The 16,322-nt window shown below is 35.0% G+C and overlaps 1 protein-coding gene across 1 annotated transcript; it reads right to left on the bottom strand.

Annotated features, from left to right (window-relative positions):
- Window positions 1-3,867: 3,867 nt before the first annotated feature.
- On the bottom strand, window positions 3,868-15,932 carry LOC145258122 (heat shock cognate 71 kDa protein-like). The gene is made up of 6 exons (XM_080115866.1): window positions 15,576-15,932; window positions 9,370-9,575; window positions 8,540-8,898; window positions 7,393-7,948; window positions 6,848-7,249; window positions 3,868-4,637 (listed from the first exon to the last, which is right to left on the bottom strand). The coding sequence occupies exons 2-6, from the start codon at window positions 9,572-9,574 to the stop codon at window positions 4,201-4,203; spliced, it is 1,959 nt and encodes a 652-aa protein (XP_079971992.1). The 5' UTR covers window position 9,575; window positions 15,576-15,932; the 3' UTR covers window positions 3,868-4,200.
- Window positions 15,933-16,322: the final 390 nt, after the last annotated feature.

Here is a 16,322-nt window from a genome sequence, read left to right as displayed (position 1 = left end):
AGGTATTTGTTGTAGTTTCGAGAGAACTGGAGCTACTTCGGTTGAGCACTTTTTTAATAGCACAGCTGGGATGAGATCGAGTCCACATGCTTTTGAAGAGTCAAGGTTTTTTTTATGATAGCATGCACCTGAGCAGGGGTGATTTATAGATTGTCTAGCATGTCGTCTGTCCGCAAAGGAAAGGCAGGTAGGGGGGGGGCAGTGTGGAGGTTGAAGTAAACTGACTGCAAGCATGTTAGCCTTCTCGGTTGCTGAGCAAACAACCTTGTGATTGTTGGTTAGTGGGGGAATTGTTGATTGCCCATTATATATGTTGTAGATTTTCCAAAAGTCACGAGTTCCTAATTTTTGTACTTCGGTGTGTTTTTTTAGTGGTTTCAATAAATTCTTTTAGCTGTCGCTATTTCTTTGTTAGCGTTACTTCTATATACTTCTGTGTTTGAACTGGACTTATGTTGGTTAAATCTGCGGTATGCATGCTACCTTTGAGCAATGACAGTTGCGCAAGTAGAAGTAAACCATTGGGGAGAGTGGGGCTTGCTATAAAATTTCCGCATAGGAACATGTGCTTCAATTGCTGTTTTGAACCATTCAGTGGTCTCATTTGCGCACGGTTCAGCAGTGAGAGAAAAAAATATTTCCCCATGGGGCATCTGATAAGGTCTGATGGCTTCCCAGTCAGCCTTTTTATAATACCTCGTTGTTTTGAGCACTGGCTCTTCAGTTTTGGGTCTATAGTTTAGGGCGATTTCGACCATTATCACTGCATGATCAGCGCTCCCGAGTGGGCTGTCAGCATTTGTTATACAATCATCGGGAACTATGGTCAGAAACAGATCTAGAAGTGATGCATGTTCTTGCTGGTCAGGGAAACGTAACCATTTTTGATAGGGAGTGAGATATAGAGAAGCTATGTGTTGTGCTGCCCGCTGCATCTAAGTAGAGAATCTAAGCCAGTTTTTGTGGTGGACATTAAAGTCACCAAATACATGTACCTGTGCGCTAGTGTTGAGGGAGAGTGCTGTGTCTATGCTGTCAGACTTTGTTTATTATGGTGCAGTCCTGGGTCGAGGGAGAGTGGTAGAGAAAATAAAAGTAGCTAATGTTGTGTTGCATGTTTAGTCTAAAGCACATAAAGGCTTGATCGTCCGTTTCTCTTAGTCAAGTGGAGGGTGTTATGAATGTAGACTCCAAGTCCGTGCATATGTCTGTGAGAGTCCTTATGGTAGAGTGGGAGATATCCAGGCATGTTAAAGTAGTTGTAGGGGATGAAGGGTGTAGGTTAGTCTCACTTAGCACTAAGATATCCAGGGTATTTGTTAGGAGAAATGCTTCAACATCAGCTAAATTAGTTCTAAGCCCACAGATGTTCGTAAATGCAAGCCTCAAGGGAGGAGGCAAGTTGGATTTGTTTGACCCTAAGCCTGGTTTAAGCTTTTTTTTTTTTTGTGCTGTTTTTAAAGAGTTTCAGTTAGGCAAGAGGGAGCTAAACAAGAGATTATGCAGAGTATCAGACATGCAACACAAGTAGACCATCAGCTGACCTTTCTTCAACGAGGACTGGCCTCAAGAAAGCCCATCGGGATGAGTGCAGGGTCCCTTTCAATGCATGACATGGCAATACAAACATCCCGATATTATACAACTTGATGGAGCAGCCGCTCTAAACGCTACCAAAGAGTTCGGGCACCTATACTACAAGTTGGCAACAGCAGCCAGGAACTGTTAATCCAGTACCCTCAACCCATCAGAAGATCAACCCAATCTAATTGCACAGGCATATGTGGTACTCAAGCACTCCCAAATGCCCAGTTTGGAAGGGTGGGAGGTGTTGGAGTGAGGAAGACAGCAATTCATTGCCCTAGACAAGAAACAAGATCTACCACTAAGCGTTTCGTCGAAACAAATAGCATCTGTGCCTGACTAAATAGGCAAAGGCGTATGGAAGCCAGGCGATAGAGCCTCTACTCCTTAGGCAGATTAAGTTTGCAGACCAGTAATTTGGAGTCACCAGCTCTAGGAAGGTTGTCATCCAAGACTGAAGAGGCCTCCCTCCTTTAGGTTTAGTTTGAGTTCTCCTAGACAGATGATCTGGGAAGATCTACTGGGTCCTTCAGCCCCGTAAGGATTTGCTCTGCGCTTGGGTCCTAATCCAGGTATTTCTGTAACCCCGCATGGTTAATGTTACAGGGTTAGCCATCGGTGTCAAATACTAAAATATCAATTTTGAGTTCAAGTTCCACCTATTTGTTAACGATGTCACATCAGCTGATATTTAGACTTGTGAATGCCCTGGAAGAGTCACTTCTGGTTAATGTTTACTAGTTTTAAAGTATTCTGAAAACCAGCCCAGTTATTTGGGCTTTAAAAACATGCAAACTATCAGCTGACATTATCAACTCAAATATGAGAGCCAAATTTATATATGAACATGCAATGAAAATTCTGTTCCAAATGGATGACATCCTAAAAGGAATCCTTTAGGATGTCATCCATTCCAAATCAATCCAGAAATTATTTCCATTGAATTGTGCTGATCACTGGAGATCTAGCATATAGATCTTAAGTAATCCGTTAAAATTTTTTTTATTAAAACGTTTAGAGTTTTAATTGAAGACCTGCTTAAATTTATCTTCAAGGTTTAAAAAATTTAAGGATGTTAAATACAACCTTCTAAAGATTTAAAATTCAATTTTTACGAGTATTAGAAGGGAAAGGTTTAAGAATGTTAAAACAATTCAAAATTTGAGTCACATTTCTTAAAGGATTTTTTACTTTAAAGTTAAGATTTTGTAATCGTTAAAAATCTAATTTTAATAGTCAAGTGAAATGCCAATAAAGAAATTTTCTGCAGGAAGAGATATGATCGAGTATCTTTACAAAAATGCAGTCGGGTGGCACCTTGAGCAACTGAAGACTTAGGTAGTAAGCTAGGGCTGAAACAAGTAACACTATCAACAGCTGGACAGTCCCCGGTCCTCCGTGGCCTGGGCAACAAGATCAAAGTGTAGTATCTGACAGATACTGCAAAGCAAAGACCATATGTGGGGGTAACCCCACATATCAGACCTTGGTCAATGTAGGGGCAACCCTTCATACCAACAGTTACTATCCAGCTCCCATTTCCCACCTCTCGGGAGATGATCCCCCAACATAATAATAAAAAAAAAATGTCCTTGTGCCTAATTTGCTCAGTGGGGAGGCAAATAAATACAAACTATCAACAGCTGGAAAGATTAAAGTGTAGTATCTTCAGATACTGCACTTCAATTTCTTGTTCTGTCAGTGGAGGAGAAATCTCGGCAGAGACAATTTTTATTTCTTTTCTAAAAAAGGAAAAAACCCTGGTGTCTAACTGTCCCGTGGGGAGGCATTGTAAATAGGAACATCTGCTTAAGCCATGCATGCCAGTTAAGCATGATGTATAAGCGGTTCTAAGAAAGAAAAAAAAATTCTATGCAAATTGTAAATGTAGATAATTGTAATCAACTGATGAACAAGAATCAAATCTGTTCAAAGCTTTTGATGACAGAGCCGATTCAGTTTATATTTTTTTAACTAATAAACACTAGAAAATCCCCAAAACCGGTGGAGGGTTACATTTTCAGGTTACGGTGTGGAATACAATATTTTTCCGGGTCCTTTATTTGCCCCACCTTATGGTGTTAATTATATACATATTATATACTGTACTGTATTTTGTTACTAATTTTTAATGCCACATTCTGAGAGGGAGGGGGGGGCATATTTTACTTTTCAAAATCGTGAATAGAATGAGAAAAATTATAAAGAGAAACAAAATTAAGTAAATGCTTTGATCTAAACCATTTTGGCATTGAGAAAAAGTTATTAAAATAAAAACAAATATTAACATTTCTAAAATTTTTAATATTGTCCGAAAACATTTACAATACATTAAAGAAAAAAAACTTTGAATGACAAAGCATTCAATATTCATTAGTCATACAATGAAACTAGGTCAATTGTTAATTTTGTAATGAAAAAAGTTCATTTACAGTGATGATTGAAAACTCAAATTTAAATCATAAATTAAACGGAAGCTTCATCCTTATCAATATGACAAGGTTATCTAGTGCATGAATGATCTAGTTAGTCTAACGTGGATTTAATATTTACAAACATTTCAATGTTTTTTGATGAAAGATGAAATTGCCTAGAATGAAAATTATGGAGTTTAGTTTAATCAACTTCTTCGATTGTTGGTCCACTGCCGCCACCACTGCCTGGAGCGCCACCAGCACCTGGAGCGCCACCAAAATTAGGCATACCACCAGGCATTCCACCGGGCATACCACCAGCTGCTTGATAGAGGTTAGTGATGATAGGGTTGCACACATCCTCCAACTCTTTTCGTTTAGCATCAAATTCTTCCTTTTCTGCCAACTGATTTTGGTCCAACCAGGAGATAATTTCTTGGCATTTGTCGACAATCTTTTTCTTGTCACCTTCACTGATTTTATCCTTCACTTTGTCGTCTTCCACTGTCGACTTCATATTGAATGCATAACTTTCGAGGTTGTTCTTCGCACCAATACATTCACGCAGCTTCTCATCCTCCTGTCGGAAATTCTCAGCATCATTAACCATTTTTTCAATTTCTTCTTTGCTGAGACGTCCTGAAACAAGGCACAAAAATCCCATTAGTTTAATAAAATTTTTTTTTGGGGGGGGGGGGGGGGGGCGACAGCAAATCTTACTAGAAGTTCAAAGTTTAAATTCATTTACCACCCTCCCCATATGCAGGAAACAAGCAGAGCATGAAAGGCCCCACAAAGGCAAGAAAAAAAATTACTTTCACCGTGACTCATGTTTGTGCTAAATTAAAAAAATCCAGAAACTGCTTAAGAAAAGTGCAAACAGGAGTGAATTACTATGTCCAATCTATCCTTTGTCAAGAGGAGGGGGGGGGGGGGAAGAAGAGGCATTTAAAAAAAATAAAGAAGGGTAATTGTACAGTTTAAGAAAAAAAAAAAAAAAAAAAAAAAAGTTATTACACGTATCCGTTATGGAACGAGTTTTCCGAAAAAATTTGACTTAATTTCATCAAGTTTTTTTTTTTAACATCGAAATACAATTTTTGATTTAGATGGGGAGGGAATGTTGGTGCTTTAACTGGAGTTTTTTTTTTTTTTTTTTTTTTTTTTTTTTACATAAACGTCACCACTCATCAAGGCCGATAGGCCACTCAAGGATAAGGGTTAAAGAGTGTAGAGTAATCAAAAGGACAATATAGTAATCGATAGTAATGGAAGTTCGGTAAATTTGTTAACTTAAGTGGAACGGCTCACCAGAAATTTGTTCACGTTGGACTTGAAGACAACCATATTATAGACAGCTGGAAAGCAGGAAAACGGAAGACAATTCCACAGGCGTGCAGTTCTAAGAAAGAAGCTTTGATCATGGAATCTATGTTTTGGTTTAGGCACAGATAAAGAGTGGGGAAAATTATTGATAATGTTTTCAGCTAGTCTAGTGTTTCTTGTGAAAGTTTGGCGAGGGGGGACCATAGATTGAAGCTCAGTTGAACACTTTCCATGAAAATAACGATAAAGCAGAGACAAACTCGCAACATCTCTTCTGTGAGACAGAGGTTGCAGCGAAGAGAAAAGGACATCTCCCACTAGGCCACGAAGTCTATTTTGAACCCTATCAAGGCAGGACAAGTCTTTTCTAGCAGCTCCTGCCCATATGTGGCAACAGTACTCCATCCTTGGACATATCTGGCTCTTATATAGATAGAGAATTGCATCAGCAGTGAGATATCTACTGGATCGATAGAAGGATCCAACCATTTTTCCAGTGGCCTTGACAGATTTGATGTACGTATTCCATTTAAGATCAGGAGTAAAGGTCAAGCCCAGAAGCCTGTCAAAACTTGAGGCCTCCCCAAGACGAGAGCCATTCATTTTAATTGATGCCAGATGGGGATCAGAGAAGCTTGGTTTTAGATGCATTAAAAGTAACCAGCCACTCCTTTCCCCATTGTACAACGTGATCAAGATCATAGGAGAGAGAATCGGAGAAAACTTGGTCGTTTACTGCCTAGATGTTCTACCATAGATGGTAGTGTCATCAGCAAAAATGTCTACGAATGATGTAAGGATGTGATTTGGAAGATCATTAATGTAGATCAGGAAAAGAGTTGGGCCCAGGATCGACCCCTGAGGGACTCCAGCATTTATACTGTGAGCTTCTGATTTTCGCCCATCAACTACTACTCTTATGAACCTATCAGAGAGAAATGATTTAATAATTAAGACATTTCCAGCAATACCATAGCTGGAGATCTTGTGAAGTAAACCTTTATGCCATACCCTATCAAAGGCCTTTGATATGTCAAGAGCAATTGCCCTAGAAAGGTTGCCTCTGTCGAGAGATTCGCTTATCCTATGAGATATCTGTAAGCACATCTGCTGTAGATCTAGCAGAACGGAAACCATATTGTGTGTCACTAAGAAGGTTATTTTTGCTGAGATGGTTGATTACTTCTGTACTTAACAGATTCCAGCAACTTACTTATGATGCACAGGAGACTTATTGGCCTGTACTGAGAGGGGGATGAACGATCACCTGAATTCTTAAATACAGGGCATACTGAGATTTTCCAGGGTGATGGGAAGCAATTCTCAAGACAATGTTATCTCCCTGTAGCCTGTTTAACAAATTCCATAATAACCGACTTCAACACGCTCTAAGAAAGTGTTTTTCCATTGTAAAAAAATAATTTTTTGAGATCTTCAGTCCAAAATGGATACGTACAATATGTTTGATATTTTCATTTTTCAATGTCTTGATTAAACTGTACTGGTACAAAATAAAAACTAACCTTTATCATTTGTGATGGTGATTTTGTTCTCTTTTCCAGTACTCTTATCTGAGGCCGATACATTGAGGATACCATTAGCGTCAATATCAAAGGTGACTTCGATCTGGGGCACACCTCGGGGTGCAGGAGGGAGACCGGTCAGCTCAAATTTCCCAAGCAAATTGTTGTCTCTCGTCATGGCACGTTCTCCTTCAAATACCTGAATCAATACACCGGGTTGGTTATCAGAGAACGTGGTGAAGGTCTGCGTCTGCTTTGTAGGAATGGTTGTGTTTCTTTTAATAAGGGGAGTCATGACACCGCCAGCAGTTTCAATCCCCATAGAAAGAGGAGCAACGTCCAACAGGAGGAGATCTTGAACTTCTTTGTCTTTATCACCGGACAGAATAGCAGCTTGAACAGCTACAACAAAATAGAAAATTTGTTTTAATACACAAAAGATTCATTATTTAACAGATTAAATACTAGAAGTTGCCGATTGATGCTAACATTTGGAGAAATATATTGGAGCTTAGTTGATTTAAAGATTTGAACAAATTACTTACCAGCGCCATATGCAACAGCTTCGTCTGGGTTGATGCTTTTGTTTAGTTCTTTTCCATTAAAGAAATCTTGCAAGAGTTTCTGAATTTTGGGAATCCTAGTGGATCCACCAACAAGGACGATATCGTTGATCGAAGATTTATCAAGTTTGGCATCACGAAGGGCCTTTTCGACCGGTTCCAAAGTACCACGGAAGAGGTCAGCATTTAACTCTTCAAATCGGGCCCGTGTAATGTTGGTGTAGAAGTCAATTCCCTCAAAAAGAGAGTCAATCTCAATGCTGGCTTGAGTGCTCGATGACAGGGTCCTCTTTGCACGCTCACAAGCCGTTCTCAGTCGTCGGGAAGCGCGCTTATTTTTAGACAAATCTTTTTTATGTTTACGAGAGAATTCTTGTGTGAAGTGATTTACCATTCGGTTATCAAAATCTTCACCGCCGAGATGAGTGTCGCCAGCAGTGGATTTCACTTCAAAGATACCATCCTCAATCGTTAAAATGGATACATCAAAGGTGCCTCCACCAAGATCAAAGATAAGAACATTTCTTTCACCGCCAACCTGTTCAAAAATAATTTAAAGACTTAATCAAAGAAATGAATTACATGCAGGTCAAAGTTTAAAAACAAATATTTCTAACAGTTATTTCCCTTCTATGGCTGGACGATGTAAGGTTAGAAAATCTGATTTTAAAAACCCAATGGCCTGGAGCAGCCATTCTAAACCTTTTCTCCATTGACCTCCTTCAGGTTTATGTACTATACTCCTTTCATAGCCATCATAAAGTGACAGAAAATGTCAAAGAATCTTTGTTTAGGGTCTAAGGTTTTGTAGAAAAATATTCATATCACAAAAATAAAAAATTAAAAAAAAAAAAAAAGCAATACCTCATTTTAAGAATGGCCTTTGGTGCCAAGGTAAATTGAAGTGTTATAATTTTTAAGCTTACATCTATAAAGTTGAGCCAGTCATTGCACTGATGAATAGATTCCTATTAAGATAAGCTTCCAATCTATTTGTCAAATTCATAAGTTCCAAAAATAATACAAGAAAATTCATTACTTTTCTAATTTAAGACTTATTTTATCACATACAGGACTGAAAAGAGTTTTCTGGTAATTTAATAGGAAATGCAAATTCAAAAATAATTACCTTCTTATCCAAGCCATACGCAATGGCTGCAGCTGTGGGTTCATTAATAATACGGAGCACATTGAGACCAGCAATGGTGCCCGCATCTTTGGTTGCCTGTCTTTGCGAATCATTAAAGTAAGCTGGAACTGTGACGACTGCATTGACTACTGCCCGCCCCAGGTAAGCCTCTGCAGTTTCCTTCATCTTCGTCAAAACCATAGAAGAGATTTCCTCTGGATAAAACGTCTTCGTATCTCCTTTAAAAAGTACCTGCAGTTTTGGTTTACTACTGTCGTTTATCACATTAAATGGCCAATATTTCATGTCCGACTGGCAAGCAGGATCATCAAATTTACGACCGATCAAACGTTTTGCATCTGAAGAAAAAGCAAGAATTTTTTTTAATCAAAATTAAAAGTGGTAATTATTAGTTGAATTAGATAATAGATTAAGAAATTAAAACTATTTGCAGGAAAAAAAAAAATGTTTGTCAAAAATTGGCTGTAAGTAAAACAAGGGTCAGATATATAACTTCAAGATAACTACCAAATTAAATTTAACATGTTTATATTAAATTTTAAAAAGGTTATCAAATAGGAAAGCAAACCTTAAATATTTCCAAAATTAGGAAACCTTGAAGATTAAGAAATTTTGCTTATTTTTAAATAAAATTATTTTTCATAACTTTAAGCTATGATTCATTTCTATTAATCGAAAAAAAAAAAAAAAAAAAAAAAAAAAGCGTTTACACTATGAAAGCTACAAAAGTCGGGATTGGTTATTTCAGAACTTCCGTTAATATGTGGGGGGAGGAAAAAAAAAAAAAAAAAAAAAAACGCAAAGCTTACCAAAGATGGTGTTTTCAGGGTTCATGGCCACTTGGTTTTTGGCCGCATCACCAATGAGTCGTTCGGTGTCAGTAAAAGCAACATAACTGGGGGTTGTACGATTGCCCTGGTCATTGGCAATGATCTCAACTTTACCATGTTGGAAGACGCCCACACATGAGTAGGTGGTGCCCAAATCAATACCAACAGCCTGTAACTTTGCCATTCTGACGAAAAAAAAAAAAAAAAAAAAAAATTTGTTATGCAAAGCATGAAAAACAAAACTTAGACCTTGAATGATATTGACAGCGGAAAATAAAATTAAGGATGCTGCCAAAGAACTAAAAGTTTATTTTTCCCTTCTCATTGTAAAGAGACAATGAATTTAAGCACAGCCAAAAATAAAGGATTTTGACAATCTTAAAAAAATCTGCCAAAAATCAAGTAATTATGCAATCAATAATCAATGAAAATTTTGTATTAAGTGAATAAACTTTATAATGGTGTACTTTTCATAATTTTATTTCTTTTTGCCATCAAAACACCCTTCGTACAAATATACTTAAAATTTGTAACCGAAACTGAAAATATTGGACTGTGGGGAAGGTGAGGATTGTACATAAAATCTGATACGTTTATTTTAAGGTTGAAAATCTGAATTTCGAATGCTTTTATTTTTTCATCTTTTTCAAGTGAAATTCATTAAATATGAAATCTTTCAGATTAGCAAAAAAAAAAAAAAAAAAAAAATTGTGAAAAACATTTCAATCTTTGAAATTTTTTTTTGTGAGCCCAATATAAAATGCTTTTCAGAATACCAAAAGATAATTGCACATTTTGCTAAAAATGCAATGATTTTTCAGCAATTGTTTTATTCACCTATGGTGGCCCAACCGTTATAATAGATGCAGGAGGTAGTGGCAGAATTTGGGGGAATTGACACCCTTTACACAAAACTGCAAATAAAATGCGTTTTGTATCAAGTGGGTTGTTTAATTTCTATATAGAATATACTTCCAAAATAAACTATTAAAGTTTTTGTAGAAATTTTTAAAAAGCATTTACAAAGTGCATGCACGCTCATGCAGCCATTTCTTCTATGTAATGAAATGAATTTTACGAGTCAAATTTTTCAATTAAAAAAAAAAAAAAAAAAAAATTTCTTTGGTTCAATTAAGATATTTTCAGATTTAGGTTTAATGTGAAATTTATGCTCTTTCCAATGAATCGAATATATTCTAGACAAACGTTTTTAAAATTCACCCACCCCCATCTTGAAATCAAAGAAAATGTTCCTACGCAAGGTTTATATATCACAAATTGAAGATAAGAGATCAATAAAATAATCTAATTTAAAAAACAAACAAAATAGTTATATGCAAATTTACCTGTAAAGTCAAAAGTTTATAATAACCACGTTGATTTTTATTTTAGTGAAACCTCATTTAGAAAATATTGTCCTATAAAAATTGGACACCTACAACTTTTTCTATTTCATTCAATGTTTTAAATTTAAAAAAAAAAAAAAATTATTCAACTGACGAGTGATATATTTTTCAAATACGGTGACCCATAACTTAGTTGTTGACAGGAAACACATGTCAAATTCAAAGGAGAGATAAGACATGAGCACTTCAAATGTTTCTTTATATAGTTACTACAGGGATTACTTTTAAAATCTATTTGGTCTCATGTGCTTTTGTTTTTGAAAGAATTATGGCAGTTTTCGGCCTTCGTATTTCTCAACTGGAAGAAAAAGACATCTCCATTGTGAACCTGTCAATATGACAATTTAAAATTGCGGTCTTTTGGAATCCTTGCTTAATTCTTTCAAGTACATGGAATATAAAATATATGGACAAATTCTTAATGAAAAATGGGAGCAACCATTATGTTTATGATAATTTAGAATTTTTATTTTTATATTCCAAGTTAAAATTCGTTGATTTTTCTTGTAATCTTTGAAGAAAACTGATTTTAAAATATCAGATATTTTTCTGTTAACCCTTTTATTTTAAAATTTGGTCTTGGTTCCTTTTATTGAAAAAAAAAAAAAAAAAAAAAAATCAGGAGTTAAATTACATTTTTCAAGTAGTTATAAGCTTCGAAAGACAACTAGTCTAGTTATTCAAATTTTTATCACTTATTTTTAATGGCGACATCTGACACTGCTAATGCAGGAGTTGTTTAACACATGCGACGTTTAGCATTCAAGATGGTCACCCATCTAGTACTGGCCAGCCTCATCATTGCTTATCTTCGGAGCGGTTATGTAGGCAACATATATAGCTTATAAAAAATTAAACTTAATCGTCCAATCAAACGTTAAAATACATGGTTAAAAATATCAAGAATGAGAGTTCACTTAAAATATATTATGATTAAATATAGTTTATCTAATCCTCGCCAGGCCTCTGTACTTTTAAACTAATTTTGTAGTTGTAATTTTGCTATGCATATAACGATATAAAGTTATTTGAAATTCAGGTACTTATATTTTGCATATTATAGCAAATCCTTAATCTTTAGACGAAAAAATTATTTGGTTCAAACCCTTTTATTTTATTTTAAGGTTTTAGCAATTGAGATAAAAATGGCAGTAAACTGGTTTTGGGAAATTTTAAATTCTATTATTAGAAGATATTAGCTAAAAATTTCTGGAAACAAGTTGCAAGAATGGATTTAAAAATTTTTTTTTTTAAAAACTTATTTTTCAATTTTTTGGCCATGCCTAATCTGTAAAAGTGTGTGTGTATATGTGTGCGCACGCGCGCATTATTTCCCTAAGCATAACTCAATTTTTAGTCTAAAGACTCGAAATTTGATATACAGGGTATTGAGATTTGGGAAAATCTTTGTAATTGTTTTCGGCCAGAAATTTGGCTGTTAAGGAGTCAAAGTTCAACGATTTGACCTTTGAGAACTACCAAACTCCGACAATTTTGAGTATAAACACTTGAAATTTTAGATATAGGTTCCTTGGACATGTAACTCTTAACTTGATTTGAGCCCAAAACAAATGTTAAGGGGTCATAATAGGGATCAAATTTATGAATTTGACCTCTGCGGTCTACCAAATTACTCTGACAATTTCTGGTCTAAACATTTGAAATTTTACATAAAGGGTAGGGCAAGCAAAAAAAAACAATTAAACAATGGTATCATAGAATATTTTTGTAGATTGTATTGTACGTACTTAAGAGTTCATACAAACAATCAAGTGATGAAATAGAGTAATTTTTTTATAGAGGAAAAAATTTAATGAGATCTATCGTGTCGCGGCCATCTTGCCTTCACGGGTGCGTTTAAAACAAAAAGGACAAAATGAAAAAGGGATTAAGACAAACTGTAAAATAAGTGAAAAAATTTAGGTAGTTTTTCTGTCCATGTTTCAAGATCGTCAAATTGACAAAGTCTAAGCCGTGATGGACTTATCTCCCCTGTCCCCACATGTCTGCAAAATAGGCAAGATGGCCGCGACACGATCGATCTCATTTTTCATATAATTTTAAATGTTCCACAAGATTCGTACGCCATGTGAAAAGGCAGTTTGATATGTGAAGGCACATTCAACAGCCGTCGTTTATGTTACCGCACGTGTAGCGTAAATGGAAGCTGTAAAATGGCGGAAAGTAGTTCGTGGGTTCAGGGGTTAATACCATGCATACGCTAAGTTTGCCCCGGGTTTGATTATCAGATTCGTTGCCAGCGACCTCGATTACCCCTAAACAAATTAGAGTGGTCGGTGTTCTGTTGTAACGTCTACCTATATTTACCGATTATTTGGTGGACCTGAACAAAAATTTAAAGTGATTTTTGCTAGATTCTTAAAACATGGGTATGTTTACGGCTTCAAAAACGTCACTACATATGAACGTAGTTTTAAAGCGTCGATAATATAAACGATTTGTCTTGCATTTTCATATGTGAGAAAATTAGTTTATTTAAAGCTTTTTAAATGGTGAAAGTTATAAATCAGTTACATTTGTTAAAACTGGTGCGCGTTGGAGGTACCTTAAAGATCAGTTTCCGGATTAGTATTAGTGTCGTCTGCTTTTTATGGTTTTCACATGTCAGACATCGGTCATTTCATAAACGATTCTGAGAATATTTGAAACTAAAATTCCGTTTTCGAAATATTAACTATGGATCTTTTCAAAAGCCTACATCGAATCGATGCCATTTTAATTCCAGGATAATATAAGTCTCGCTTAAGAAATGCACAAATTTCCGACGGGTAAAAAGTTTGGACGTCTTCGTTGAACAAAGACTAAGCAAAGATCGACAGAGTTACGCCCCTTTGCCGGTTTCTTTAATTGTGGCCGATAGATGGCGCCAAAGCAAAATTTTAATTAAAAACCTGCAAAGTTCCGTCAAGTACCGTTTATGAATTAAAATTAGAGACTCGATTAAAAGTAATCAGTTTTAAAATAACTGGCGATTGTTTTACAGAAAAAAAACATTCGAGAATCTACATTAAATTTAACTTTCCTCGAAAATGAGAAATTTAAAGAGGTTGGTTCTGGAATTTTATAATTCTAGAAAAGGAAAAGCATATTTTAGTATTATTTCACCGTTGTCGGCTTTATGTAATATGTACACACACACAACTATAGAATAAATTTGCAAGGTTATTTCGATAGAGGGATAATAACTCAAGATCAAATTGCTAAGTTGAGAAATTTAGCGCTATTTAACAGATGGAAGCGTATTTTTGAGAAACCAAAGAGATCATTATTTAAAATGGATAAAACAGCGGACCTGAAGAATCACGCCCCTATAATTTTTTTGTAAATGTTTACTTTAAATACAACAGAACACGACCAATAAATTTTGGTAATATTATACAAACACCGTGACAGCGAATTCACCCTAACCCTAACGCTGTCACGGTGTTTGTATAATAATACCTAAATTTTTTTTTAACGTTTTCGGGGTCGCCGACAACGAATCTGATATTCAAACCCGTCGCAAATTTACCGTTTGCATGGTATTAACCCTTGAACCCTCGCACTAAATTTGCGACGGGTTTGAGTATCAGATTCGTTGTCAGGGACCCCGAAAACCTTAAAAAAATTTATTGGTCCGTGTTCTGTTTTAAAGTAAATATTTACGTTTTTTTTTTCAAATAGTATTTAGTAGTTTTCGAGGTTGAGGTATTTGTTACGAAAGCCGTTCTAAACATGGGGAGGTTGGGTGTTTATACTAAACTTGGTTAGGTCGTAAAATAAATTGCAGAATATCGGTTAAAATTATAGGTGGGGAGGGGAGTGATCCTAGTTTAGATTCGCAGATGAAATCCTTTTTATTGGAAAATTTGCATTGTTTAATAAGGACAGATGTAATGGTCATTTATTCTAAAAAAATGAAATAAAATAAGGTAGAAGGGGGGGGGAATATTTTTTTTTTTTTATTTATAAAATAGTTATATAATATATATATATATATATATTATATATATATAGTAATTTATAAAATTACTATGGCGATTAAGCTACACTGAATATTCGGCGTTTCATCCACTCTAGGACTCAGGCTTAATTTTATGTGAGTAAATGTAGTTATATATATATATATATATATATATTGCAGTAATGTACATTGGCTTAAGGAGGTGGGGGGGGGTAGACAAATATGAAGTTAAGTTAAAATATTAAGTTTGCATGAAGCATTGTTTAAGGCGTATATAAAGGAAATTTGAACGATTTAATTAAAATCGATTTATTGGATTGAATTTTAATTTGGGAACTGACCCGACCCCCTCCCCCTTTTTTTTTTTTTTTTAAATAAGATTTTCGGGTTGATTTAATTTTACGGCTATCTTATGAAAATGTTAGATGTACAGAATTAACAAAGCCCCCTCTACCTTCAAGAAGAGACTTTAAATGTTACGTTATTTCATTAATGTCTATAAAGTGCAGAAGGAAGGAAAAAATCTAAATGGCAAGTGGGCGTACAGGATTTTATCTAAGACAATAGCAGAAGGATGTTAAAAATAAAATTCGGCGAAAAGAAACACCTACAAGGTTAAAAATCTTTAAATATTTATAGATCAAATAGCAAAGAAATTTGAAATTCTCAAAAATGTTTAAATATAGGGAAATCCGTCTGCACATGCAGGATTTTTTTTTTTTTTTTCAAAAAGAAAAAAAATTTCTATTGTGAAAAGAAAAAAAAAAAAATCGGACAATCCTATAAATTCACTCAAGCATAAATAGTTTACTCACCTGTTTATATAATATAGGATCAATGTATTAATCTACTAATATAGGTTGGTACTGCCTATTTGAGACAATCTCACCTCTCGAGTGTAAACGAGGAAATGGTTGTCTCTCTGCGCTCGACCCTCTTTATATACGGTTCGTCGAAGAAGCTTCTAGCACATGACGTGTCAAAGTTAAATTATTCAATAAATACATTTTTATCGACTTTGTAAAAATACAGATTTTTTTTCAAAAATAATTTAAATTCCAATCGATACAATTAAAAATATGTTAATTTAAAATAAACGCAACAATCCATACGAACGTTCTCGAAGTATGTAGAAGCATGTTCGGTTTTAGAAATTTCTACTGTTATATAATAAAATAAAATATAATATATATGATATATATATATATATATATATATATAGTGAATGAATGACAAAAGTATATATATATATATATATATATATATATATATATATATATATTATGTATGAAAACAAAAGTTAAAACTGTTATTCGTTTACATTTTGAAAGCAAAAGCGTTACGATCGATGTAACCTCCGGCCTTCTTCAGGTAAAGGTTTTGGAACTTGGGAAACTTCTTGTAAATCGAATCTTGGGAATAAACACAGATTCCCAACTTCCTCTGGAAGGTTCCAAAATTTGAAAATATGCACCTAAAGAAGGTCGGGTGTTACATCGGCCGAAACGTTCTGAATTTCACAACCAAGACAAGGATACGAGTCTGAATTCTAAATACATCCT

Source organism: Euprymna scolopes, chromosome 33 (genome assembly GCF_053919585.1).
Source record: "Euprymna scolopes isolate OS-2025 chromosome 33, ASM5391958v1, whole genome shotgun sequence".
Taxonomy (NCBI): Eukaryota; Metazoa; Mollusca; class Cephalopoda; order Sepiida; family Sepiolidae; genus Euprymna; species Euprymna scolopes.
Note: the sequence above shows the minus strand (reverse complement) of the source record. Positions and strands in the feature narration are given on the sequence as shown.